General features: G+C 43.0%; 1 protein-coding gene across 4 annotated transcripts; it reads right to left on the bottom strand.

Moving 5' to 3' along the window:
* Positions 1-880: 880 nt before the first annotated feature.
* On the bottom strand, positions 881-25,016 carry CDC25A (cell division cycle 25A). 4 transcript variants are annotated; one of them, XM_064274605.1, is made up of 15 exons: positions 24,847-25,016; positions 23,767-23,840; positions 22,107-22,149; positions 21,245-21,281; positions 20,686-20,787; positions 18,578-18,697; positions 15,817-15,951; positions 15,320-15,394; positions 13,804-13,974; positions 8,104-8,202; positions 6,089-6,151; positions 5,904-6,002; positions 4,903-5,033; positions 3,788-3,899; positions 883-3,558 (listed from the first exon to the last, which is right to left on the bottom strand). In XM_064274605.1, exons 1-15 carry the CDS (start codon positions 25,014-25,016, stop codon positions 3,418-3,420), a joined length of 1,572 nt encoding a protein of 523 aa, XP_064130675.1. In that variant the 3' UTR covers positions 883-3,417. The 4 variants fall into 4 exon arrangements, with proteins under 4 accessions (XP_064130678.1, XP_064130677.1, XP_064130675.1 ...); XM_064274606.1 differs by having other exon boundaries at positions 20,686-20,784; XM_064274608.1 differs by lacking the exon at positions 18,578-18,697 and having other exon boundaries at positions 881-3,558; positions 20,686-20,784.

Below are 25,016 nucleotides of genomic sequence, written 5' to 3'. Positions count from 1 at the left end.
AAGGTATATTCTCGAGACTGAGAATTCTGCCCTGTTACTGGAGCATAAAATGAACATAGGTAAGGCTGGGGTTACATCTTAGCAGATGGGCTAAATTGTTCAGGTTTCATTTTATAGGCAACAAGGAACCATTAAATTCTCAAGAATGGGTTGACCAAATTAGCCACTGTAGCAAGTTGATTGTGGCAAATATGAATCGGATAGGAGATCGGCTGCCTTTTGCAATAACCCAGGGAAGTATTACCTGCTCAAAATAAATTTAAAAAGCAAAGTAAGTCGAGTTGAGGTGAGAAGGAGAAACAAGATTGGCTATTAGCAGATAATTGTTGAAGCTGTGTAATGGGTACAAAAGGAGCTCATTTTTCTACTTTTATATGTTTGATGTTCTCCATGACAAAAAAAGACAAAGTAATTAGCTTGCAGAATTCGTAAGCATACATTTACTGGACAAATGAAAAACAAAATCCTAATTATAAGAATGGATACTTGGGTTTGGGATAGTTTTTCCACACATGAACTAAAATAGTGCTGCCACCTCAAATAATTTGATTAAAATAAAGCTAGGCTCAAGGAAACTAGTACGTTTCAGAAGTATAAATGCTGAAGGGTTGAATAACATGACCTCATTTCTAAATTAACACTTTATATATACTTTTAAATATGTACAGATATTAATGCAGTTGAAAGTAATCTCAATATACATACCATGTTTTCGTGTACTTTCCTGAAATTACACAGCGGGATAAAACACAGTGGGGAGGAGAGTGTGGACAATGTTCGTACCTGCAGTGTCTCTTTGGAAGAGTTAAAAAAAAAAAAATCTGGAAATGGGGTGCTAGGAGATAACAGAGAGCTAGTGTTCAATGTAAAGTCTTTGGCATTTTGTACCAGATGGTTGTATTATTGCTTCCAAAAGTCTACATAATATATAAACAGTGATGTTTATATGTGATACCGGAGATTAGTATTACCATGAACTTCTCCAGTTTTACGTTTTTTAAAAATGTTGAAATAATGCCTCCTATAAATGCCATCAGTAAGAGCACGACTAAATGAAGCTTGACTTGAGGTGGGATCATGGATGAAATATTTATGTGATTATGGAAGACTTAAAAATAATCTATCAATAGTGGTATATATGCTTGAACGACTATCTTTTTTACATTTATATATATTGGAAGGAACAGTTGTTTTCTATCCCAAGCCCCACTCTATTTTGCAGGTGCTCCAGTTGTTAGACAAGTTAGCCAGCAGCTCCCCAGCATCACACTTCCAAGTCTCCCTCGTTGTGCCTGAGGGGCTATGATTTACCCACATTTGTCCTATTTCATCCTGTAGTATCCTCTCTGGCTTCTTCACAACAGTTGAAACTTGTGGTCCCTCCTTCAACCTGTGGCTTTTCATCTTGTGACTCAATCTGAACCACACATTTGAGTCTTTGGGCTCCTTCCAGGAATCCCTGAAGCCAGGGTATGCAAAAGCCCTTTGGCCTCTTGAGGAAATGTGGCTGTCCCAGACACTGGTTTTAGTCAGGTGCGTTCCCAAGATCCTAAAGAGAAAAGCAATTCCCTTTAAATTCATCAAGAATCAGGCAGAGAGCATGGGTCCAAGATTGTTTTTATTTTCAGAGCCTGCAACAGGTGGTCAGCAATGCTGGCTGAGCTGGTACAATATGAAGGTCATCCCACCTCCCTCTTCAAGCATCCAACCAACAGAATCCCTACAACCAAGATCAGGGACCAAACTGTGATATCTCAATTGTGTGTGGGAAGATGTCTTCTAGCTCTTCTCTCCCATACTCCCCGCATTCTTTTTTTCAACAAGATTGTTTTATAGATAAATGCAACTCAACCCGTAACTCAGTAACCAGTCATCTCCAGTGTCACTGGTTCCCTCCCCATCCCCAGAACAGAATGCCGAGGCAAGAGGTGAGATTGACTCTTGTGTATAAGAAAAGCTTGGCTACACCCCAATGGTGCAGAGATAGTGGAGTGGCTGGGCCTGAGGGTAGAGATGAGCAGGCCCCAAGTAGGCCTGCCTAGAATCAAGTCAGCCCCAGCTCCATTGATGGGAGGTGTTCCTTTGAGACCCCAGTTCCACGGGGTTAGATGAGTAGGCAACTGATGATGAACCATCACTCCCCATTCCTCAAATTAAAACATGATAAATCCAGAAAGTTTTACCTTCAAAATCCACCAGACTCCCCCTGAGAAAAATATTCTATAGTCATCTGTCAGCACCCTTTAGCTTCTCTGCATGCCCAGGGCTTCCAGCCCCTCCCTTCCCTTGGGTGGCCCATTTGACACTGACTTGGTATTTCTCAACTCATAAAACGACCATTAAAAAAAATAATAATGTAAAAGCTATTAAAGAGTGTCAGAGTAATAGAAGGAAGACACTCAGTATATACTTCCTACCCTCATCCTCTGGAGCCCACCCATTCCCACCCCTATCCTGGGATACCTATACTACCACGTTCCAACACTGACCTGGGGGTGGCCCGGTGGAAGCTGGCTGAAGTGCTTTCCTGATTGTGGCTCCTAGTTTAGCCAGTATCACAGGGAACTCCCCTGCCCCCACAAATAGATCTCAAAAGCCTTTGAGGTAGGTCTGGGAGGTTTAGCTTATGTCCTGCAGCCAAGCCCGAGTCCAGTGCCCACTCCCAAAGTATCTCAGTTCTTGGCTTTAAATAGCAGCAGCCCCAGTACTGCAGTGCCTCCTGGGGGTGACAGAGCTCCTAGTTCTCTGTCCCACAACTCACAACAGGTTTGACTTTTCTTCCCTCTTTTTTTTTCTAATTAAAAGCAGAGGTAGTCCCTGGGATAATAAAACCCTACCTAGAATGGCAGTATTTTGACCTAACAAAGGAGTTAAGTACAAGTCTCCAGGAGTTAAAAATAAAATAAAGTGATTGATAAAGTTGAATAAATTAACGATACGGGTTATCCCACAAAGACCCTTCCTTCCCAGGCTGCCTTTGGTATCTGGCCAGCAGCATTTCTCTTCGTGTTACTTCTGCTTCCACTTCTCCCTCCTCTTGAAAGCCCTGTACTTCATGCCAGAAAGCCAGCGCCCAGCAAGGCACCAGGTTGTTGGTCCAACTGTGCGGGATGAGGAGTTCGGATGTTTTGACACAGTGGCTCGGAACTGTGCTGTGGCATCTGACAGTCTTGGCAGATAGTCCTGATGTAGAAGGAAGCCATCTTATGAGGGACAGAAGAGGTGTTGCCAACAGGATACTCTGGGCTCCAACCCTGGGATTCTGGGAGGTAGGTTTAAGGCGTGAAAGCCGCAGGCCTTCTCTTCATATGCCACACAGCTGGCCCCTTTCCTCAAGTTTCTGTGCAGCAAAGAGGGGAAGGGAAAAGGGGAGGGATGCAAGGAGGCTCAGGCTGCTGCAGTCCAGCGCTGCCACCCTCAGAGCTTCTTCAGACGGCTGTACATCTCCCTTTTGCTCTTTTCCCCTGCCCAGGTCCGGCTCTTGGTGCGGAACTTCTTCAGGTCTTCTTTAAAGTCCTCGTGGTGCATGGGCCGGTAGCTGGGGGGTTCACAGTGAGACTGAGAGACAAGAGAGGTGAGTTAGGGCACACCTGCCTCACAGTTACAATCTGGTTCTCTCCCTCCCCTCCCAGGGGTGCAAAGCTGGGAGCAGCAATGCAGACCTGGACAGCAGGTTCTATAGGGGCCTGCTCTCTGCAGGGCAGACACCCCAGGCTCCTGGCAACAAAAGGGCCCCTTATCCAACATGAGTGAGGGGTAGGGCATGCTCTCCAGAGACCCGCCTCACCTGGCACTTCAGGAAGAACTCCTTGTATCCGCCTTTTAGGACATACAGCTCAGGGTAGTGGAGTTTGGGGTACTCATTACCTAACCGATCCCTCTCTCTCACGTACCGGCACCTAGTAAAGGGAAACGAAGGCCAAAGGCAGGTTAGCCCTTCTGATACAGAAAAAAGGAAAGAATACAGTAAAAGCAGTGGTTGTGGGTTTAAGCAGTCCTCACACACATCTCCCCAACTCAACATTCATTCTTGGACACCAACAGTTCCTGACCACAGGAGAGCCTTAGGACCAGTGTCATGGCCAGTGCCACGGCCTTGTATTTAAAGGTAGATGGCTTCTTCTCTAACTTCACTTCCTCCAAGTTAACCAGTCTCAGCACCTGACCCCTGACCATCGTCCTGTCACCACCCCGTGCCTCACATATGGTATTGGCTTCTCCCTGAATTCCCAACCCAGCCATACTCCCCAGCCTCCTCCCTCTTTGACTACTGTCTCCCTCACTCAGATCTTTCCAGCTGAACCCACCTCACATGCTGGTGTAAAAATCAAAGTCTTAACATGGCCCACAAAACCTGACTTCTTATCACTCTCTCACCCCAGGCTGCTCTCCCTTTCACTCCACTCCAGCCTCCCTGCTGCTCCTCCACTCTGTCCGGTAGCTTCCACCTTATTTTCATCTGGAGGAACTTAGGACTAACAGCGAGCCACATCCAACAATGGCGAGGACTGACGCAGGAATGGGGGTGATAAAGCAGAGATCCATCCACAGGGGATGCTGCAGTCAACACTAGCATCCTAGACAGCGCTGGACTGGAGGAACCTGAAAATCCTTCCTCCTGAAACTGTCAGGTCAAGCCTATAAACCACACTGAAAAGGGGCCACTCATGAAACTAAGTAACTGCTAAATGGACAAGAATGTGGGAAAACATCTGTTCCATGCTTTTACAAACCATGTATGTATATGTCATGTGTGAAAGTCAGGGCCTGGAGATGATCAGGGATGTGAAGTAGGATGGTTGCTATGCTAACGTATGCTCCAAGTGTGAGCCATGCACAACCACATCCCGTAAAAGCAGTGGTGCCCATGCCCCACAGAGCCCAGTTCTGTGCAGCACTCACATGCGGGGGCCTCGCTCAGAAGAAAATTCACAGTGGAAGACCACGATGACACGCTTGCCATCAGTAGGTACAATGGGCTTCTTGAGTAGGAAGTCTTCAACCTCTTCTTCCATGTGCAAGTTCACCGCACCCTGAAGGTACCAGAGACTCTTGGTATCTGTGTGTCCCACACCTGCAGTACTGACTCCGCGACAGTAACCTTTAAGTCTACGAGACCAGTTTTACAGGCACACGGGAACTGGTCTCCAGGCTCAATAGCCCAGTAGACCACCTGGCACCTGTATCTCAACGGAGCTTTGTAGCTCTCTATACACTAACTATGCAGGAACACACACGGGGACTGGAAATGGGACTGAAATTCCATTACACAGCTATGGTAATGTTATGAGTGGTATCTGTGAATTTGGGGACTTTCAAAAGCCATAAGCAAACACTGTATGTAAAGCACTTCTTCAACACTACTTCATTTGGTAAAAGGTTAAAATAGCACCAACAGTTCCTTTCTTCCTGGGAAAGTGTGTCCTAATAATGCCTCTTCCCCATTAATTTAACCAGCTTGACTGAACTACAAACTAAGAGGGACCGCTAAACGTGCCAGAGACCACTGCCAGCGACTGGCTTTCTTCAGGCAGGAACCCTGGGGTGTTCAAATATTTGTACCTGAACAACAAATACTGTGGAGCCCTTCTGCCCTCCCTCGGCTTAGAAATCAGCAGGTATGACCTAGAGATGCCCATGAAGGTGATGACAAGAAGGCTAGAACAGGGAGCATCTGCTGTACAAAGTGGTAGAGGGCAGTGTAGACCAGGGAATATTCAATTGGTGCACCAAGAGTCAAATGCCTTTACATCCTCTGTCTCTTTTTATTCTCACAAATAACATGTGAGGTTAAGTTGGGCAGGTGCCACTGTCCCTCCTTTTTTAAAATCATAGATCCCGTCTAAGGGTCCCTCCCCGAGACAAGACAGTAGAGCTCGACAGTAACCCTCAGGAATTCATACCTTTATGTGGCCTCCCTCATATTCATATGGGTATCGGCAGTCAATGATAACAAACTCTTTAATAAGGTTGGCAAACTTGCCATTCAAAACAGATGCCATCTGCAGAGAGAAAGCCAAGGAGAATTAACCCTGGGTCTAGGAACACTAGATTCAAATACCCTATGGGTTCCAAAGAGGTGACTTACAATTTCTGGAGAGATGTATTTTAAATCCTGATGCTTCCCAGCAACTGTATGAAAGAGATATCCCTAAAATAAAATAGAGAAAAAAAAAGATACTTAGCAAATCTGAAAGCCTATAAATGCAACATTTATACTGGTCGCCTGGTAAGCAGTTTTAAAAAAGCAAACATTAATCAGATAGTATGTGCTAATTAATTACTCTCGTAGGCACTTCATTAACACCCTGACGTTTAATTTTCACACACACCTACAAGGAATATCATCCTCATTTTCAGATGGAAAAACTCAGACAAATTAAGCACCTTATCCAAGGTTAGCCGGCTAGGAAGCCAGCCTGAATTCAGAAACATCCTGGTAGTTTCTTTTTTCACTTGCTTTTGTCAGGATTTCTCATCTCAGACTACAAACGGCACTTAAAAATACAGTAAGGGAAGGCGCTTCACTCATCTACTGAGCAGCTGCTACGGTGCTAGGCTCTGGGGTTGGAAAAAATGAGACCTGGCCCAGGCTTAGTTAGGCAGAAGACAGGCACATCAGCAATTACTCATTAAGGTAACTGGTTGATCAAGAGTGCACCCACCCCTGTGGCCATGCAGTGGCCATTGTGACAAACATAATCAACAGCCTCAATTCAAGCTGAAGGTTTCACAAGCAGGAACACCTCCAAAGCACACCCAGGTCTTTGGTTACTCATCCCTTCAGGCTGGAACTATCTCCCATTTTCAACCTCTTAACTCTCCCTGTTCCTTCAAATCCCACCCAGCTGAAATACCAATGGCCCAGGCCCACACCTTCCCCAATCCTCTAGCTAAGACAAACCTCCCCTTGTTTCTCTTAGCCTGTTGCTTACATCTCAGTGACGTTTATTTCAATTTGCCGTGTGGTGAATGTGGCTCGTTTACATGTGGTATATAACACGGCTCACCTCTCCTACTACACCAAGTTCTTTAAGGAAAGGAATTGGGTCTTACTTGGGAATCCCCCACAGTGCCTAATACATAATAAGTGCTTCAATAAATGTTAGCTAAATTAATAAAGAAAAGATTAAGCAAGTCAAATGTGGCAAACAAGCTGCTGCCGACACATTCCCTGTCCCACCCTGGTATTTCACCATGGCTCAAACGCAGCCAACCTTCCTCACAGCACTTCAGGCCATCAGCTGATCTTTCTCTGAACTTCTCTGGGAGCCTTTTCTCTTTAAGGCCTTGCTTCTCTGGAGAGTGGAGAAATTCAGCTTCAACCCTGGGCATTCTATGATAATCTTTTGACATATAGACTTTAGTGATACTGGAAGTTTATTTCTGCTTCCTTATACTTTTATGCAATACTGTTTTTTATAATCAAAAACATACTTCTCAGAGTACCTGATCTTTGCATCGGAGCCAAGGTCAGCAGCTTCCTACCTTAACCCTTTTGTAATGGGTAGTATATACAGCGACCATGAACTTTTTCAGCCCCTGGGGTTTATTGGGAAGCTGCTATACCACTGACAGAGTATGCTGCCACAAGGCAGGGGTCTTAATGGCTGTTTGAAACTAAAGAAACAGGCATGCGCTGCAAATTACTGTTTTTACAGAGTATTGTATGAGATGTCTGAATTGTTGGTAGGAAAAATAGACATTTTGAAAATTTTTATTTGTTACACATATGTACCAATAGACACAGGATAGGCTTGCAGGGGCGGGGAGGGGCAAGAAAAAAAAATCCGTACTAACTACCAAAAATTCAGACATACTCAATGATTCAGCATGCTTTCACTGATGAAAACAATGGTATCAACAAGAAATTCAAAGCAGAAAAAAACTGGGTCAGCAAAGTCTATAATCTCAAAGTCCAACACAAAAATGACTATGAGAACCCACCAAGTTTCTCTACCTTTAAAATTTCCAAACTGCGTCCCTCTGGAGGCACCTCAGGGGCCACCTCAGGGAGGGAGGAAGGCTGAGTGGGGTTCTAGGTATCCCCACTCCGTGCACCACTCAGTCAGAACAGCTCTGCTTGCATCTGTTTGCAATTACCTTAGAGAAGTCTCCTATAAGGTCCCTTGGGTCACTGTCCAAAATGTTCTCAATGGTCCCTTTTGGGGAAGATGCCAAGGATAAAGACTGATGTAGAATCTGCAACAAATCAAAGGTGGAGTTCTGAACAGGTTTCTCAAAAACATTCATCTGGAACATATCACATGGAAGAGAGTGGAATGTTAACTTCTATATTTAGCAAAGAAGGCATTTTTCTTATTTGATTCAATCTGGAGTAAATAAATGAACATGGGCTATGGACTAGGTCCACTATTATTTTAGTCTCTAACAGAATTGCTCTGAAACTAAATTTTCCTTTCTTTTTTTTTAAAGAGGGGGGTTAACATTACGGCTATGTTAAAAAACAAAACAAAACAAAACAAAACAAAAAACAACCGTTTCTCAGCTCTATCCACTGCAAAGCTCTAGGGGTGAATGAGCACCCCTAGTGTACAGGACATAATGTGGTCTCTAAATACTATTTTCCACTAAAAGAAACCAGGGCTTTTTGAAGACGTGATTGACTTCAGGCGTGGGACAAGAAATGTACGAGATGAACCTGGAACGCCTTGTCATAGAAGCAAGGAAGTGATCAGACTTATAAGGTCATGTCAAGAGGACTGATCACAGAGAGGTAAGGATTTCTCAAATATGACACATAAAGCAGTACACATAAATAGAAAGATTGACAAATTGAGATACATTTAAAAATCAAGAACTTCTATTTATCAAAAGAACAATATCAAAAGGCAAGCCAGAGTGGGGGAAAAATATACATCCATCCAGTGAAAGAGTCATAGCTGAATATATAAAGTACTTCCACAAATAAATAAGAGACAACCCAACAGAAAAATGGGCAAAAGACTTGAACGAGCAATAGTGAGGATAATCTATGACCAACAAAAATGACCACTAGGGAAATACAAATTAAAACCATACATACCACACGCCCATCAGAATGGTTAAAATTAAAGCAATGAACATTATCAAATACTGGGTAAGAGTGTGGAACAAACGGAACTCTTATACATTGTAGGGAGTACAAATACTTTGGAAAACTATTTGGCAATATCTACTAAGACTAAATATATACCTAGCCTCTGACCCAGTAATTCCACTCCTAAGTATTTATCTACAAGAAATAAAAAGTATGTCTAGAAAAAAAGAATTGTACAAGAATATTTACAGTAGCTTTATTCATAGAAGCCACAACTTGTGAACCGCTACCCAAATGTCAATTAACAGTAGAATGCATAATCACACAATGAACAGTACACAGCATTTCAAAACAAACAAAAACACCACACAAAAAAACTAGGGATGTAAGCAACAATCTGGATGATTCTCACACACACACACAAAAAGTTGAGCAAGAGAATTCAGTATATAACTTAGAGGAAATGGACAAATTCCTTGAAACATAAACTTCCTACACTGATTCAAGAAGAAACAGTCGATCATCAGACCCATAACAAGTGAAGAGACTGGATCAGTAACCAAAAGGCAGAGGGAGACAGGAGCTAGCTGAATGGACATGGGGAACACAGGGTGGAGAGGAGGAGTGTGCTGTCTTATTAGGGGGAGAGTACATAACAATACATAGCAAGGTGTAAGTTTTTTGTACGAGAAACTGACTTGATTTGTAAACTTTCACTTAAAGCACAATTTAAAAAAAAGCCTCCCACAAAGAAAAGTCCTGCAGAAAACGGTTTCACCGAGAATTCTACCAAACATTTATAGAAAAAGTGACTCCAATCCTACTTAAACTTTTCCAAAAAATAGAAGAGGAGGAAACACTTCCTAGCTCATTCTATGAGGTGAGCATTACCCTGATACCAAAGCCAGACAAAGACACCACAAAAGAAGAAAACTATGGATCAATATTCCTAATGAATATAGATGCAAAAGTACTCAACAAAGCTACATCAGCCTGCAACCAGAAGAACTAGTTGATGCCCAGCTACAACCAATGACTGCCTTGACAGGGAACACAACAGAGAATCCCTGAAGGTGCAGGACAGCAGTGGGATACAGACCTCAAATTCTCATAAAAAGTCCAGACTTAATGGTCTGAGACTAGAAAGACCCCAGAGGTCATGGTCCCCAGACCTTCTGTTAGCCCAAGACTGGAACCATTCCCAAAGCCAACTCTTCAGACAGGGATTGGACTGGACTATGGGATAGAAAATAATACTGGTAAGGAGTAAGCTTCTTGGATCAAGTAGACACATGAGACTATGTGGGCAGATCCTGTTTGGATGAGAAGGCGGAGGGGGACAGAAGTTGGCTGAATGGACATGGAAATGCAGGGTGGAGAGGAGTGTGCTGTCTCATTAGGGGGAAAGCAACTAGGAGTATATAGCAAGGTGTATATAAATTTTTATACGAGCAACTGGCTTTTTGGGTAAACTTTCACTTAAAGCACAATAAAAAAAAAAAAAAAAAAAAAACTCAACAAAATACCAGCAAACTGAATACAAAAATATATCAAAAGGTTTATATACCATGACCAAGTGGGATTTATCCCAGGAATATAAGGGTGGTTCAACATTAGAAAATCCATCAACGTAATACACCACATTAACAGAACAAAGGAAAAGAACTATGATTCTCAATAGATGCAGAAAAGATATTTGACAAAATCCAACACCCTTTCACAATAAAAACACTCAGCAGGAATAGAGAGAAATTCTTCAAAATGCCTTTTTTTATAAAGGCATTTATGAAAAACCTACAGCTAACACCGTACTCGACGGAGAAATACCGAGAGCTTTCCCAGTAAGATCAGGAATAAAACAGGGATGCCCACTCTCACCACTACTATTCAACATTGTTCTGGAAGTCCTAGCCAGAACAATTAGGCTACAAAAGAAAAAAGGTATCCAAATTGGGAAGGAGGAAGTTTTTGTAGAAAACATGATGCTATATGTGAAAATCCCAAAGAATCTATAAGAAAGCTATTAGAAGAAATACTGTAAGTAAGTTTAGCATGGTGGCAGGGTACAAGGTCAATACAAAAATGAGTCAAGTTTTTAAATACAAGCAGTGAGCAAGGAGAAAAGAAAATTAAAGAAACTACCATTTACAATAGCATCTAAAACAATAAAGTACCTAAGAATAAATTTAATCAGGAAGGTAAAAGACTTGTACATAGAAAATTACAAAACATTACTAAAAGAATTTAAAGAAGACCTAAATAAATGGAAGGACATTACATTTCATGGATTGGAAGGCTTAATTTAGTTAAGATGTCAATACTACCCAAAGCAATCTATAAATTCAATACAATCCCCAAATTTATATGGGAGGGCAGGGGATCCCAAATAGCTAAGGCGATATTGAAGAATAAAGTAGGACTCACACTTCCCGATTTTAAAACATACTATAAAGCCACAGTAATTAAAACAGCCTGGACTGTGAGTCGGAAACGAATTGACAGCACTGGGTTCTGGGTTTGGTAGACATATAGACATATGGAACATATAGACCAATGGAACAGAACTGAGAGTCCACATACAAATCCATACATCTATGATCAACTGATTTTCAACAACAGTACTAAATCCATCCAATGGGGAAGGAACAGTCTCTTCAATAAGCGGTGCTGGGAAAACTGGATTTCCATATGCAGAAGAATTAATCAGGATCCATTTCTCACACCATACACAAAAGCCAATTCAAAATGGACCAAGTACCTATGTGAATGCTAAAACCATAAAATTCTTAGAAGAAAATATAGGGGGAAGGTGTGGGACCTAGCTTTTGTCAATGGGCTATCAGATATGACAACAAAAGCAAAAGACAAAATAGATAAATGAGACCTTATAAAAATGAAATACTTTTGTTCATCAAAGGATTTTACCAAAGAAGTGAAGACAACCTACAGATTGCGAGAAAATTTTGGGGAAGCCCATATGTGACAAGTTTCTACTATTCAAAATATATACAATACTTCTACAACTTAACAAAAAGACAAACAATCCAATCAAAAAATGGGCAAAGGCCTTGAAGGGACCTTTCACCAAAGAGGATATTTAAATGGCCAGCAAGCACATGAAAAGATGCTCAACATCATTAGTCACTCCAAAACCAAACTTGTTGTCATCAAGTGGATTCCGACTCACAGTGACCCTATGGGACAGAGCAGAACTGCCCCCCAAGCAGAACTTCCAAGGAGCGCCTGGTGGATTCAAACTGCTGACCTTTTGGTTAGCAGCCGTAGCACTTAACCACTACACCACCAGAGTTTCCTTAGGGAGATGCAAATCAAAATCATTGCTCCCCCATGAGAATGACAATAAAAAAAAAAAGCGTAAAACAGTAAGTGTTGGTGAGGTTGTGGAGAAACAGAAACTCTCATCTATCGTTGATGGGAATGTAAAATAGTAGTCAATGTGGGAAAACAATTTGGTGGTTCCTCAAAATGTTGAACATGGAACTACCACGTGACCCAGTTATTCTACTCTTAGGTGTATACCCAAGAGATCTGAAACCAAAACAGACACACACATACACGAATGTTCACAACAGCCAAAAGGCACAAACAGCTGAAATATCCATTAACAGATGAATGGATAAACAAAATGTGGTAGATTCATACAACGGAACATTACTCAGCTATAAAAAGAAATGAAATCCTGATACATGCCATAACACGGATGAACCTTGAAAACATTTTACTGAGCAAAATCTGTCAATTGCAAAAGGACAAATACTGTTTGATCTCACTTATATGAAATAAGCAACTATACAGAAACCAAAAATTATTAGTGATTACCAGGGGTGGGAGGGACAGGGAAGAGGAAGTTTTTGCTTAGGGGCCAATGAGTTTATGTTAATGGTGGTGGGATAATTTGGAAAAGAAGAGTGAGAATGGCTGTACAACTTGAAGACTGTAGTCAATGCTACTGAGTTGTACAAGCAGAAATTGTTCAGGGCATGTTTTGTTATTTCCAACACACACACACAAGCTCCAACAAAAAAGCCTGCTCTCTCTAACAGACTAGGAAAAGGTCAGCCTAGGAAGACAGAGAACCTTTAGGCAATAATGGCCCTACTCCAACCAAACACCAGGGGAAATGGCTGCTACTGCTGTCAGCAAGGGCTGAGTGAGGAGACTTCCAGTCTTGCTCAGCTGTAATGAAGTGTCCTAACCCCTGCTCCACTGGGATGGTGTCAGAGAAGGCTCAGTAACGAACTGAGACTTTCCTTTCTGCCCAGTGGTAATGGGGATCCCCTGCCCTGTGGTGTCAGCGGAGGCCACTCGAGGAGCCTGAACTCCCCCTCACTGACTCAGCAGTGAGGCTTCCCACCACTCCAGGTGTCCATGGAACCTGTGTCGGAGAACTTGGGTTTCCATCTCCACATGGCAGTAAAGAAGTGGCACCCTACCCCTCCCCACAGTATCAAACAAGGCCTGGTAAAACAGATTTACATAGATCCAGAGTCTCAAAATATACAGGAACAATAGAAAAGTCATTCACTCATACCAATAACCAGGAAAATCTGACTAGGAATTTTGAATGGGAATTTGAACAGGAAGACAACAGACACCAGCATTGAAAAGACACAGATATTGGGATTATCTGATGAGGATTTTGAAGCAGCCATCATAAAAATGCTTTAATAGGCAATTATGGACACTTTTGAAACCAGTGAAAAATCACTCCCTTCAGACAAAAAGGAACCCACAAAACTAACCTCCTGGGGCTTCTCTGGAGTGGCTGCCTCTTCCACACTGGCCCCAGTCATGCTTTTCCTCCGCTTTGTATTCCCAAACAGAGATTCCTCTTGAGATCGTTCTGGTCTCTTCAACACTGACCGGGTAGAGCTACACATGGAAGAGGAGTCAAACAGCTTGCATCGATTGCCCTTAGGAAAAAAAAAGACAAATCAATTTTGAGTAAGACAATCCTTGCTCTTAAAAAGCTTATTGTCTACACAGAGTGAAGAGACGTAACTGTGACCTTCCAATCAGGAACACATTTTTGACTTGCCTCATCCCATCCATTTTATTACTTGTACCCTGCTTGGACAGTTTGTTGGGTTTAAATACCCCACCTAAATCCAGAAAAGGTGTAAGACAGCTAGGTTATACAATAAAACATGGCCATAAAGGTTGTTAAAATGGAGTTAAGAGTGTAAATTTGTGGGGCAGAGTAACGAATGTATGCATGAGTTTAACTAGGCCACATTCCAGAATAAGCTATTGTCCACTTTACCATCAGGTGCTCTCTCTCCACTGCTATCGCCTGATTGCGACAGGGAAAAACAACTCACTTCCTACTGTCTTACTTCCAGAAGTGTGAAGTTTTAATATTGGGGCTGAGTTAAACCAAGGTGCTACAGAGGATGACAGCAGAGACAAACCCTATTTAGGGCACGAAGACACACAGGTACCAAAACAAAACAAAAAAAACCCCAAACCCATTGCCACTGAGTTGATTCCAACTCACAGTGGCCATATAGGACAGAGTAGAACTGCCCTATAGGGTTTCCAGGGAGTGGCTGGTGGATTCAAACTGCCAATCTTTTATTAGCAGCTGATCTCTTAATCACTGCATCACCAAACCCTATTTAGGGCAAGAAGACACACAGGTACAAAAATGGCTAATTAAGGACATTGACTAAAAGGGAAGTTTCAACATGGAAGCACAGGAGTTCACCCACTGGCCCCACCAAATCCTGGCTGAAGCAAATGTTGGTGGCCACAGCAACTGCCTGCCCCTTCTCAAAATCAGAGCAAGAGGAAGCCATGAGGTCCAGGGTGGGAATCTGCTTTGCGAAGGTACAAGGCAGAGTTTTGATGGTCACTTAGACAACATTTAGGATGCTGCCAGCTGGAAGTGAAGTCACCCAAAGCTGTGCTTACACTAGTAAGTTCAGAGAGACCAGAGTTGTAGGTCATCCAGAAAGGACATTAGCTGACTAATCGTGATTGAAATGAAATTATAAAAACAAGAACTGCACGCATATAAATTACCAAGGTGCCCTCACACATCAATGAGGGGGGAAAAAAAAAGTTACATCAGGGAACACTAGAGACCAGTCAAATAGCAAGGCCCATGGATCCAAAGAATCTCGAATGGAACAAGTTCTGATTCCTATGGCGGTGTGAGCAGAAAGACTAGCTTTCTGTTTAGAGGATAATATGGGTCCATACTGTCCCAGAGCCCAGTTACTCAAGGCTTCCTCCAGACACGTGGGAATAACTCACAAGGTTTGTAGTTCTTTTCATGACAAGGGGAGCTGTCCAGAGGCTTGCCATGCATGATGAGGTCTCCTCATCATTCTAAAGAAAGAGGAAAACTGGTTTAAAAACATCCAATAGAAACTAACATTAGTTTGGATAGAAGGCATGTAATGTCCCCTCCTCCCTCACCACCACTCCCCCAGCCCTTAAGGTCAGAAGAGAATCACACTTAATAGTTCTGATATCTGAACATAGCTATAAGCTTCTTCTCCCTTGAAGGTACATGAGGAGGCATCCTCAGCCAATTCAACTTTACACCATGTGGCAGCTAGTCCTACACCGTTACGCTGTTTTTATTTCACGTCTCTTGCACAAAATAGATTGTCAGCTCCTTCAGGGTAAGAAGGACCATATTAATGTCATCTTTTGAACCTCCCATAGGAGTGATTCAGGTTAGAATCAGAGTCTCAATAAATTCTCACCAACTGAAGAAAAGTATCAGCCACACACACACACAGTACCTTAAGACTCTCTCCATCGAGAATGTCCACGAAGCCATCATCCTCATCAGACAGAGTCACTGTCACAGGTGACTGGGGCAGAAAAAGAGGAAGGAAATTCCCTGGCTCGCTGCTCTCTCTTTCATTCGAGGAAAGCTAGAAGACACAATTCACTACTTGTTAACAAATGACAGCTCTGATCAGTTTTTATTTCCTTGGTTAGGTCATGAGCTTTCATGAGGAAAAGATACTGTATTTGTTATAAGAAGTAAAATTTTAGCAGCTAGTAAACAAAGAAAAATGTACCCTGAGATTATAAATGATGTGACACTCACAGAGTCAGGTTAAGAAGTAAGAAGTCTTTACAAAAGACTCTTCCCAGAAGCAATCACTTTATGAGGGATCTGGGGATGGGCTCTTGTGAAGAACAAGGTTTGTTTTATCAGGTCACAACTGGTGAATGGTGATCAACATGAGAGTTGTGATACTATGATAACCTACTGAAATAAAGAAGGATGAAAAGATGCAAGTCTCTGTGGAGACCAGACAACAGCCTAGAGAATATCTATGTAACAAGTTCTGACAGAGGGAAATAAAGGGTGGCCTGGTTCTAGAAAGTATATCCTAGTTCTTTACACTCGGGATTTAAATGATAGCCGCTCAATTTTTAAATCAATTACTATGTGCAAGGCACTATGATATATAATCTTTATATGTACAATCCCATATTAGCCTAAAACACACTAAACCAAAACCAAACCCATTGCCGTTGAGTCTATTCAGACTCATAGCAACCCTATAGTTCAGGGTAGAACTGCCCATCAAGTTTACAAGGAGCAGCTGGTGAATTCCAGCTGCAGACCTTTTGGTTAGCGGTTGATCTCTTAACCATTGTGCCACCAGAGCTCCTACAACACACACTAAGGGGTAGTTAATCCTTTTCTTTTTAACAAATCGGGACACTGATGCTTAAGAGAGTTTACTAAGATCACAAAACTAGGCTGTCTGATTCCAAAGCCCGAGGTTTTCTCCGTACTCCACTACCTCCCGAGGAGATGGAACCACTCCTGGAGTAAAAATAGGAGTATTTCATTAGGCAATCTTGTGTTGTTTTTTTAGGGGAGGAACCTCCACTGTATAACTAACACTGATTTAATATAAAAAATTCAGAAAATCATTCACAAATCCGATATCTAGGGATAAACACTGCTAACACTGAATTATGTCTCTTTTAGGAGCTTTTAAAGCGAGGAAAAAAGTTTAGAGATACACTTTTTAACAGTAACAAGGCAGCTCTAAAATAAGACCTATAAATAATCCTTAAGAACACCCAAATCCCTTTGGGCAATTGTCCTCAAGTGGCCCTCTGGCTCAGTGAGTGGATCGCTCACCTAGGAATCCCCTTTGCAGCTGGCCTACTCCGGTTCTCATGCTAGCTATGCTTCCCTGATATGAAACAAGTTCTGGACATCTTTGACTCTCCACAAGTACACCTGAATACATCCTGGACAAACTGGCAGTTTCTGTGCCAGTGGAGCCCAGAGGGAGTAACGTTATTGTGGATAGCACTCCAGGTTATAAACTGGTTTTTGTGAGATAGGTTCTGGGATCCCCAAGTACAAATGTGGTATAGAAAACGCCAGACAAGTCTAGATCTGTTTCTAGATAGGACTAATTCTTTCCCCAGGTTCCTACACCAAGAAGCTATTATGAGGAAACAGATTGTGGCTTAGAGACTAAAAACAATACCAAAGAAATATCCTCTGACACGTCTGCTAGCCAAACCAGTGGGATTGGCATTGACCTTTCAGTTTGCATGCCCAGCACCTACAATTAGGGATGACCAAGTGATCACAGGAAACCCTGGTGCTCTGCTCTCCAAGCACACGCTAAAGATATTTAGTTTTTGATACCCAACTCCCAAAGGGTTACCGTGTACTCAGGCTTCTGGAGATTCTGTTAAATCCTGGTGTTCTATTATCTGCGACCTTTGGCAAATCTCTCAACTCCTGTGACTGTACTTTCCTTATCTGTAAAATGGGGTAACTCCAGCTACTTCACAAAATCATGATGACTCAATATAAGAACATGTTGTCAAAGTGGTTTGTGCAGTGGTAGACAGAACAGTAATATTAGCCGAACCTGAATCTCAAACCACATGCCAGATTGGAAAGCTGTATTTTCAGACCCAAATTCCCAGGAAAACTCAGAAACCAACTATGATCAGCTCAAGTTGGGTCTCTCTAGTCTATAGGGCTGTTTATTGATCCAGTTCAGGCTAACAGTAGGAAACTTTAGAAGTAATGACAGTTTCTGACTAACAAATAAATAGCCCAGGGACAAGTGACCCTAAATGCTGCCAAGCAGCCTGTAGGCAGTGGTTCACTGGAATTCACCATTGTTGTTAATAAGCCACCTTTGAAGAAGCCAAGTGCTGTCTCCAAATAAAACCCCTCTCTGGGGAGTGCCTCTAGCACTCAGGATGCATAGTAAAAGCGCAAGTTTTAAGTAAAAGATATAACCCCATCGTACACACACTTAGAATGACCCAGGATGCCTGCAGATTATTTTCCCCGCTCAAGTACAATGTTTCAAACACAACAGCTCTCACTCTGCTTCTGCCTGTCTCAAACAGCGAGAATGTTTCACAGCCTAGTTTCAAAGGACAAAGTCAAGATAAAGACAGTAAGAACTACTGCAGTGTCTTCAGTTCCAGGTTAAAGAGGGTGCTTTAACTCTTGCTTCCCCTCAGCAGCTCCCCTGCGGAAGTCAGGGCACGTACCATCCGAGCTGGGGCAGAGTTCTGCCTCTGCGTGAAGAGATCTTTACTCTCCTCAAGTCCATGAGAGTGCAGGCAGCCACGAGATGCAGGTCTGATTGGCTTCTTAAACTCAAAGGCTTCCTGCAAGACAGTATAGCGGAGACATCTTCTACTGTCCATGAAAACCAGCTCTAGGGCCTCAGCTGTAGCTTGGGTGAGACAGGCAAGAGGAGTGGGCACTAGTCACCACCTTTACAACAGCCTCCGAATGAAGGGTGGACCTGTTTCTGATCTAACTTCTAACACTGGATATGTGTAACCTGTTCAATGACCAACTTCTAAAGCAGCATTCCCCCTCCACCACATATACTTTATTTCCTAACATACAAATATCTGCCAACTCTACAAAACAAAAAATCTCAGAAAAATCACTACATTGGGATAAATACTATATGCTTAAGAGCCTTCTATTTTTCACCTCTCCATACACATAAGAAAATGCCTTTCCCGCTTCAAATAACTATCACATACTAAAAGCAACAAAAACAAAAACTACTGGCTTGCCAGTTTGTGGCTAAGTCTCACAAATACAATGTTGAGTTAAAGAAGCCAGATGTGGCAGAATATATACCGTGTAAAAAAAAAGTTAAAAAACAGGCAGAACTAATGTAGGGTGACAAAACGGAGACTAATGGTTACTTTTGTGGGAGATGGTTACTGACAGAGAGGCAGCAAAAGGGAGCCTCTGGGGTTTGGTCATGTCATCTTGATCTGGGTGGTACTTATATAGGTATGCTCACTTGTAGAAATTTATCAGGCTGTATACTTGAGATCTGTATACTTTATTTTATGTTAGATTTCAATACGAAGTTTAGAAAACAAGTATAATTATAGAGAAATTTGAAAAACCACACTGCCCTACCTGAAATACCCACTTAAGAACTTGTCATTAAGTGCTCAGTGCAATAACAACTAGTATCACATAATGTTGATGTGCCACCACAGTACCCAAGCACTTTCTGTGCATTAATTCATCTAACCCTCAAATACCACCTGGATGCCCCCATTTTACAGATGAGGAAACTAGGCCTTATAGGCCACATGATGTGGCCAAGGTCACAAAGCTAGGAAGTATGACACCAGAGAGGGCACGCTTTTACCATCACCTACCCAGTTTCCCCTCTAGAACAAGGGTCCAGGCAGGCAACCCTGGGAGAAGCCAAGCCCTGGGTAGGGCCAGGCATCAGTACAGCTTGGCCTGTGTGGCAGAAAGCACTACACAGAGGCTGGAGCAGTGCCCAAGTGCTCAACACAGGGAGAGCAGGGTGTTCCCACAGAAACTCATTTCTGTATCCTCCCTCAAAACATCTCTCAAGTTGCCAAATGAACCATCAGGAGAGTTCTTGGAAGCAGCAGGTTTTGCAGTAAGTGTAGAAGATTTTAAGGATTATAAATTGTGGTATTTCAGCAGGGAATGGAAAAAGGGGGGAAACAAACAGATGTAGAAATAGTGAGAAAGAAGGCCTGGGCTAATTCATTCAGTGAGTTTGGATGCCTGCCCTATGCAAGGCACCCTGCCAGATGCAAGAGAGAAGGCCAGGCCACAGTGTTGAGACTTTTTTTTTAGATGGACGATCATAGAAATTCCTCCTCTAAGCCACCATTTCCATTACCCTGAGATTCCCTGGAACCTATTGACCCAATTCTTCCAAATGCTGCCAAGAAGCCTTTTCCTGAGCTCTCAGGGTTAGAGCAAAGAGAAAAGGAAAGCCTGGGCTGACCCTCCCAGACTGACTATTTATGGACATAAATATTCCTAAGAGCTGCCATCTGAGTAACTCCTACATGGCAGGTACCATTTTAAGTGTTTTATATACATTATCTCACTTATTTCCAGCAATGGTCATAAAAAAACACATCTATTTTACAAATGAGGAAACTGAAAACTAAAAACAGAAGTAACTTGCTCAAGGTCACACAACGAGTAAGAAGGAGGATTCAAACCTCGGATTCTCTGACCCCAAAGACCATGCTTGATTTTGGCAAAGGTTTCAGCTCCCAGAAAGCAGCCAGTCATTGATTTTACTTCTGCCCGGGGTTAGTCGTTAGTATAGCGATGCCATACTCACATTTTCCTTGTTCTCATCCTGGTCAATCATGTGAAAGACATCATGGTCAAGAGAATCAGAATGGCTCCTCTTCAGAGCTGGGCTACACCCCAGGAGCTTCTGCTATCAAAATGAAAAGAGGAAATTAGGGTACATAAATGAGAATTCAGTTCTCAAAAGAAAGGGAAAGAAAAAAAAGAGGGGAGGGCTAGCTCTTCTTACACTATAGTAGTAGGTATCCAATAAGTGTGGCCAAGGCGCCATATTGCCAGAACACAGGTTGGAGGTCCTCATTACATGGCTTTACACCTAACCTGACAAGGTCTACATTCCTCTCAGCAAAGGCCAAATCATCTCCAAAATAATATCACTGGTGTAAAAAGAACCCTGGCAGGTTTGATAAAAGTCTGGTAGAGATGAATATGTAGAGGGTCTTGAGTGCTTTTCCATAGTCTTGTGCTTATAGATAAGCAGTCTTCACCCTCTAAGATCTCATATCAAGGTTACATTGGTAGCTAAGCGGGAGGGGAGGGGGCAGAGAAAAGGTATTAGCTCAGAATAAACAAGGACACTAACTTACAGGTAGGGAATTTATTCTCCTCATGGGATTTTCAAGGCTGCAATTAGACCAGAAGGTAAATAATGAGAATAAAGCAAGGATTTATTCATATTAGCAGACGAACAGTGTCTAGCCTGTAGTCTGGGGACAGTTACACAGACCAGCCTCCCAAAGAAGCAAACCCAATATTGAGTTTCTAGGTGAAAAAAACAAACTAAGGTCTTCCCTTAAAACGCACAGGTTCCCCCCTTCCCCGAGAAAATTGCAAAAATCATGAAGCAAAACAAAACAAAAACCCTGAATTATTATACATTGGAGGTGATCAGAAATGCTTTTTGCTGTAGTCTGTTTTCCCTCATCCCTAATCTTCAGTGACAGTGGCCTCTTGCAAGGACTGCTTACTCACACCACAGAAGCACAGCTGAACTAAGTTCAGTTGCTCCTGTGCCCCACTCTCCCCACCGGTCCCACCTAATGCTCAGAGTCCTCAAGGGAGTGACTGTTTGCCCTGAGAACCTTCACAATGACTGAAAGCACAGGTTTTCTTAAGGCCATGATGTTATAGGGTGGAGTAGGGGTTTGAGTGCTCTGAATAGAACATCAAAATTATAGCTAAAATAAAGGAGGAGAGGTTCTGAAAACTGCTGATGTAAACCACTCATTCTCAAAAGATAGCAAGAATGTTGGCAGGATTAAGGAGTCTGACTACCATCAGTCATCCAGTTGATTCTGACTTATGGTGACCCCATGTGTGTCAGAGTTTGATTGTTGTTGACTAGGGACAGCTAAAGCCAGGGATCTAGGCCAGAGTGTGAAAAATGTCATTATAGAATTAACAAAACCTTTTTCTAAGCACAAACATTTAAAAGCAGTGAATACATACTTTTCTTTACTGTCCAAGGGCCCAGGAGAATCCAGACAGAAGCCTGTGGGAAATTGAAAAAAAAAAAAAAAAAAAAAAGTGTTTCTAGCCGCCATTAATCACTGTAGTTCAGCTGGTCTATAAAGCAGCCTTCATTCCTTCAACCAGAATTTCCATTTGCCTGTCGATTTTCATTTAAAATATTTTCAGTTCTTTGTGCTTTGCAAGTGTCTAAAAATCTCTCAGAAAATCATAAACAAAATACATTTTGTCATTAAAAATAAATAAAATTAGAACTTTACGTATAAGTCAGCCAATAAAGACTCATAGCTTAGACCTTTGCCAGAACTGAAGTCAAACCTCTACTTGATTTCTGTGGTTTGCTGATTGTCAAAAACATCTTATTTGCGCAAGTCTGAATATTTTTGTAGTATAATCTATCAATTCCCTCTCCTACTTGCAAATACTACCAAAACAAAACAAAACAAAAAAACCCAAACTATGGAGATCCCATGTACGTCAAAGTAGAACTATGCTCCATAGGGTTTTCAATGGCTGATTTTTTGGAAGTAGGTCACCAGGCCTTTCTTCCAAGGTGCCTCTCACTAGACTCTAACTTCCAACCTCTCGGTTAGTGCATTAGCCGTTTGCATTACCTAGGAATCCCAATTACCATCAGTTGAAACAGATTTTGAGGAAAAGGTTAAACTGATTCACGGCATGATTGCCTGGTTGTTCAGAGGTAACTCAGGTAACTTTCCAACTGTCAGTTCCAACCACAGAAAGAACAGGTATCAGGGTTTTCTGGGATAGTTTCAATTTCAAATATTTTATCTTGGCAAATCACGTGGGTAAATTTGGGATTTTGAAAATTCAATTACTAGTCGTGTGACATGTAAGCCCAATATTTGCTGCCTTCAACAAAATGGCACCAAAGTAAGGTACCCATCTCATGAAAGGCCTCCCACACTGCCACAAATAAAAATCCTATATCTAGCTCTCAAGAAGCTGCCTGTATTTTAAGACTTTTGTTCTTGCAGTTCTTTCACCTAATGTATCTGTGCCCAAATGCTCTTATCTGTGCAAAGATAAACCCTGTAGTAACATAAATTTATGATTTAGAATAATACAGTGGCGGTTTTCCTCCACAAGCTTACTCAAATACTTTCATTATACTTCCAATAACTTGACCCCAAATTTTAACCGATGACGTCCTGAATTACACTTATAACGGTATGGTGAATTTTACTTTACTACTCATCCTTCGGAAACCCTGGTGGTGTAGTGGTTAAGCGCTATAGCTGCTAACCAAGAGGTTGGCAGTTCAAATCCACCAGGTGCTCCTTGGAAACTCCATGGGGCAGTTCTACTCTGTCCTGCAGGGTCGCTATGAGTTGGAATCGACTTGACGGCAGTGGGCAGTGGGTTACTCATCCTTCAAGGCCCAGCACACACCACTTCCTTGCAGACACTTGAACTTGTTTTGTCTCTCCATAAACTGCTACAAGGGGTTTCTTCCTGCTGTTCCTAAGGGTGTTTGTCACCCGATGCCTTGCATTCTCCATATCCTGTCTCAACCACTCACCAATAAGTCCCCAAGTGAAGAGGAATATTTCAGTAAATTCCCAGTGTTGTCCCCTACACAGCAGACACACAATGCGTAACTGAAGACAGAAAATACCTGAATCAGTTGACTCGGAGGAGCCCATCCTCTGCAGACTGCTGTTCTTCACCTCCAGTGCCTGCTCATACTCACTACAACCAAGAGAAATTTCCAGGACTCAATTAAAAGGTTACATGCAGGAGACAGGCCACAAGCTTAACAAGTGGCCGGGCTGGGCTGCCATGAACCATCATTACTTCTAGGCCACACCAGGCTCCACTTTCCCACCCTGAACACCCAGTTTGCACTTGAGGATAAAAGCAGAGGAGAAAAGAGAAAGTGGGCACACTCCTGGGCCACATTGTAGGATATGATTATGACCAGTATTGAAATATTTCCTGAAATGGGAACATGTGTTCTAGGCACTGGGCTAGAAGAGACGATTAAAGATGACCAGGGCAGTGTTTCTGCCTTTCAGAGGTTTAGAAAGGAAGAAGACATTTGCTTAGTTAGAAAAAGGGATGCCCAAGGCTGGGAGAAAAGCTGCCTCATTAGAAACACTGTACGATGCATTTTTTACTCTAAGAAAAAGTCCCGGAGCTTTCCGGTATGGAAAGTTGGGTAAAAAAGCCTGGCTTTGGGAAAGGAACCGAGTGGGCAACAGGAATGCGCACGAGGCCAGGAGAGATTGCGATAATTTTGTACAAACACCAGGAAAGAAAATGCCACGTCCCTTTGTTGGGTAGGAACAAAGCTCACAGGAAATTAAGATCCTGTGAGGTTCAGCAAAGGGTGGAAGTAAGGGCTAAGGAGGCCCTGCTTTCTCCCCGTGGGGACAGGTTCCAAAGGGCTCCCTGGGATAGGGAAGAGGCAGAAGGAGGGTACAGGGTAACCCCAACGGGGTGGTGAAGGTGGGGAGCAGGGGCCATCCCCACCCCACACCGGGTCCGGCCCTGGAGGGTCCGAATGGCCTCTCCCGCCCAACATTCCTCACGAGAAAAGGGTGCACATGGCGGGCCCTGGGGCCGGCGCTGCCGCCCCCGAGCGGCAGACCCAGGCGGGCAGGTCCGCCTCTCCCCGAGCCGGTTTCCCGGCCCAGTCTCCCCGGGGACCGCCAGGACCGACAGCCTGGAGCCCCACCGCTGACCTCCTCCTCACCTGCCCAGTCCCTGCAGCTGGTCCATGGTGACCGTCAGGTTGGTGACAGGCGACAGCCCCCCGGCGGCTGGCGCGCCGAACAGCGCCTTTACGACGGCCGGTGGCGCGGGAGGGGGGCTGCAGGCGAAGAGCAGGCGCCGGCGGTGCGGGGGCTCCGGGCCCAGTTCCAT

Source organism: Loxodonta africana, chromosome 22 (genome assembly GCF_030014295.1).
Source record: "Loxodonta africana isolate mLoxAfr1 chromosome 22, mLoxAfr1.hap2, whole genome shotgun sequence".
NCBI classification, from domain to species: Eukaryota; Metazoa; Chordata; class Mammalia; order Proboscidea; family Elephantidae; genus Loxodonta; species Loxodonta africana.
Note: the sequence above shows the minus strand (reverse complement) of the source record. Positions and strands in the feature narration are given on the sequence as shown.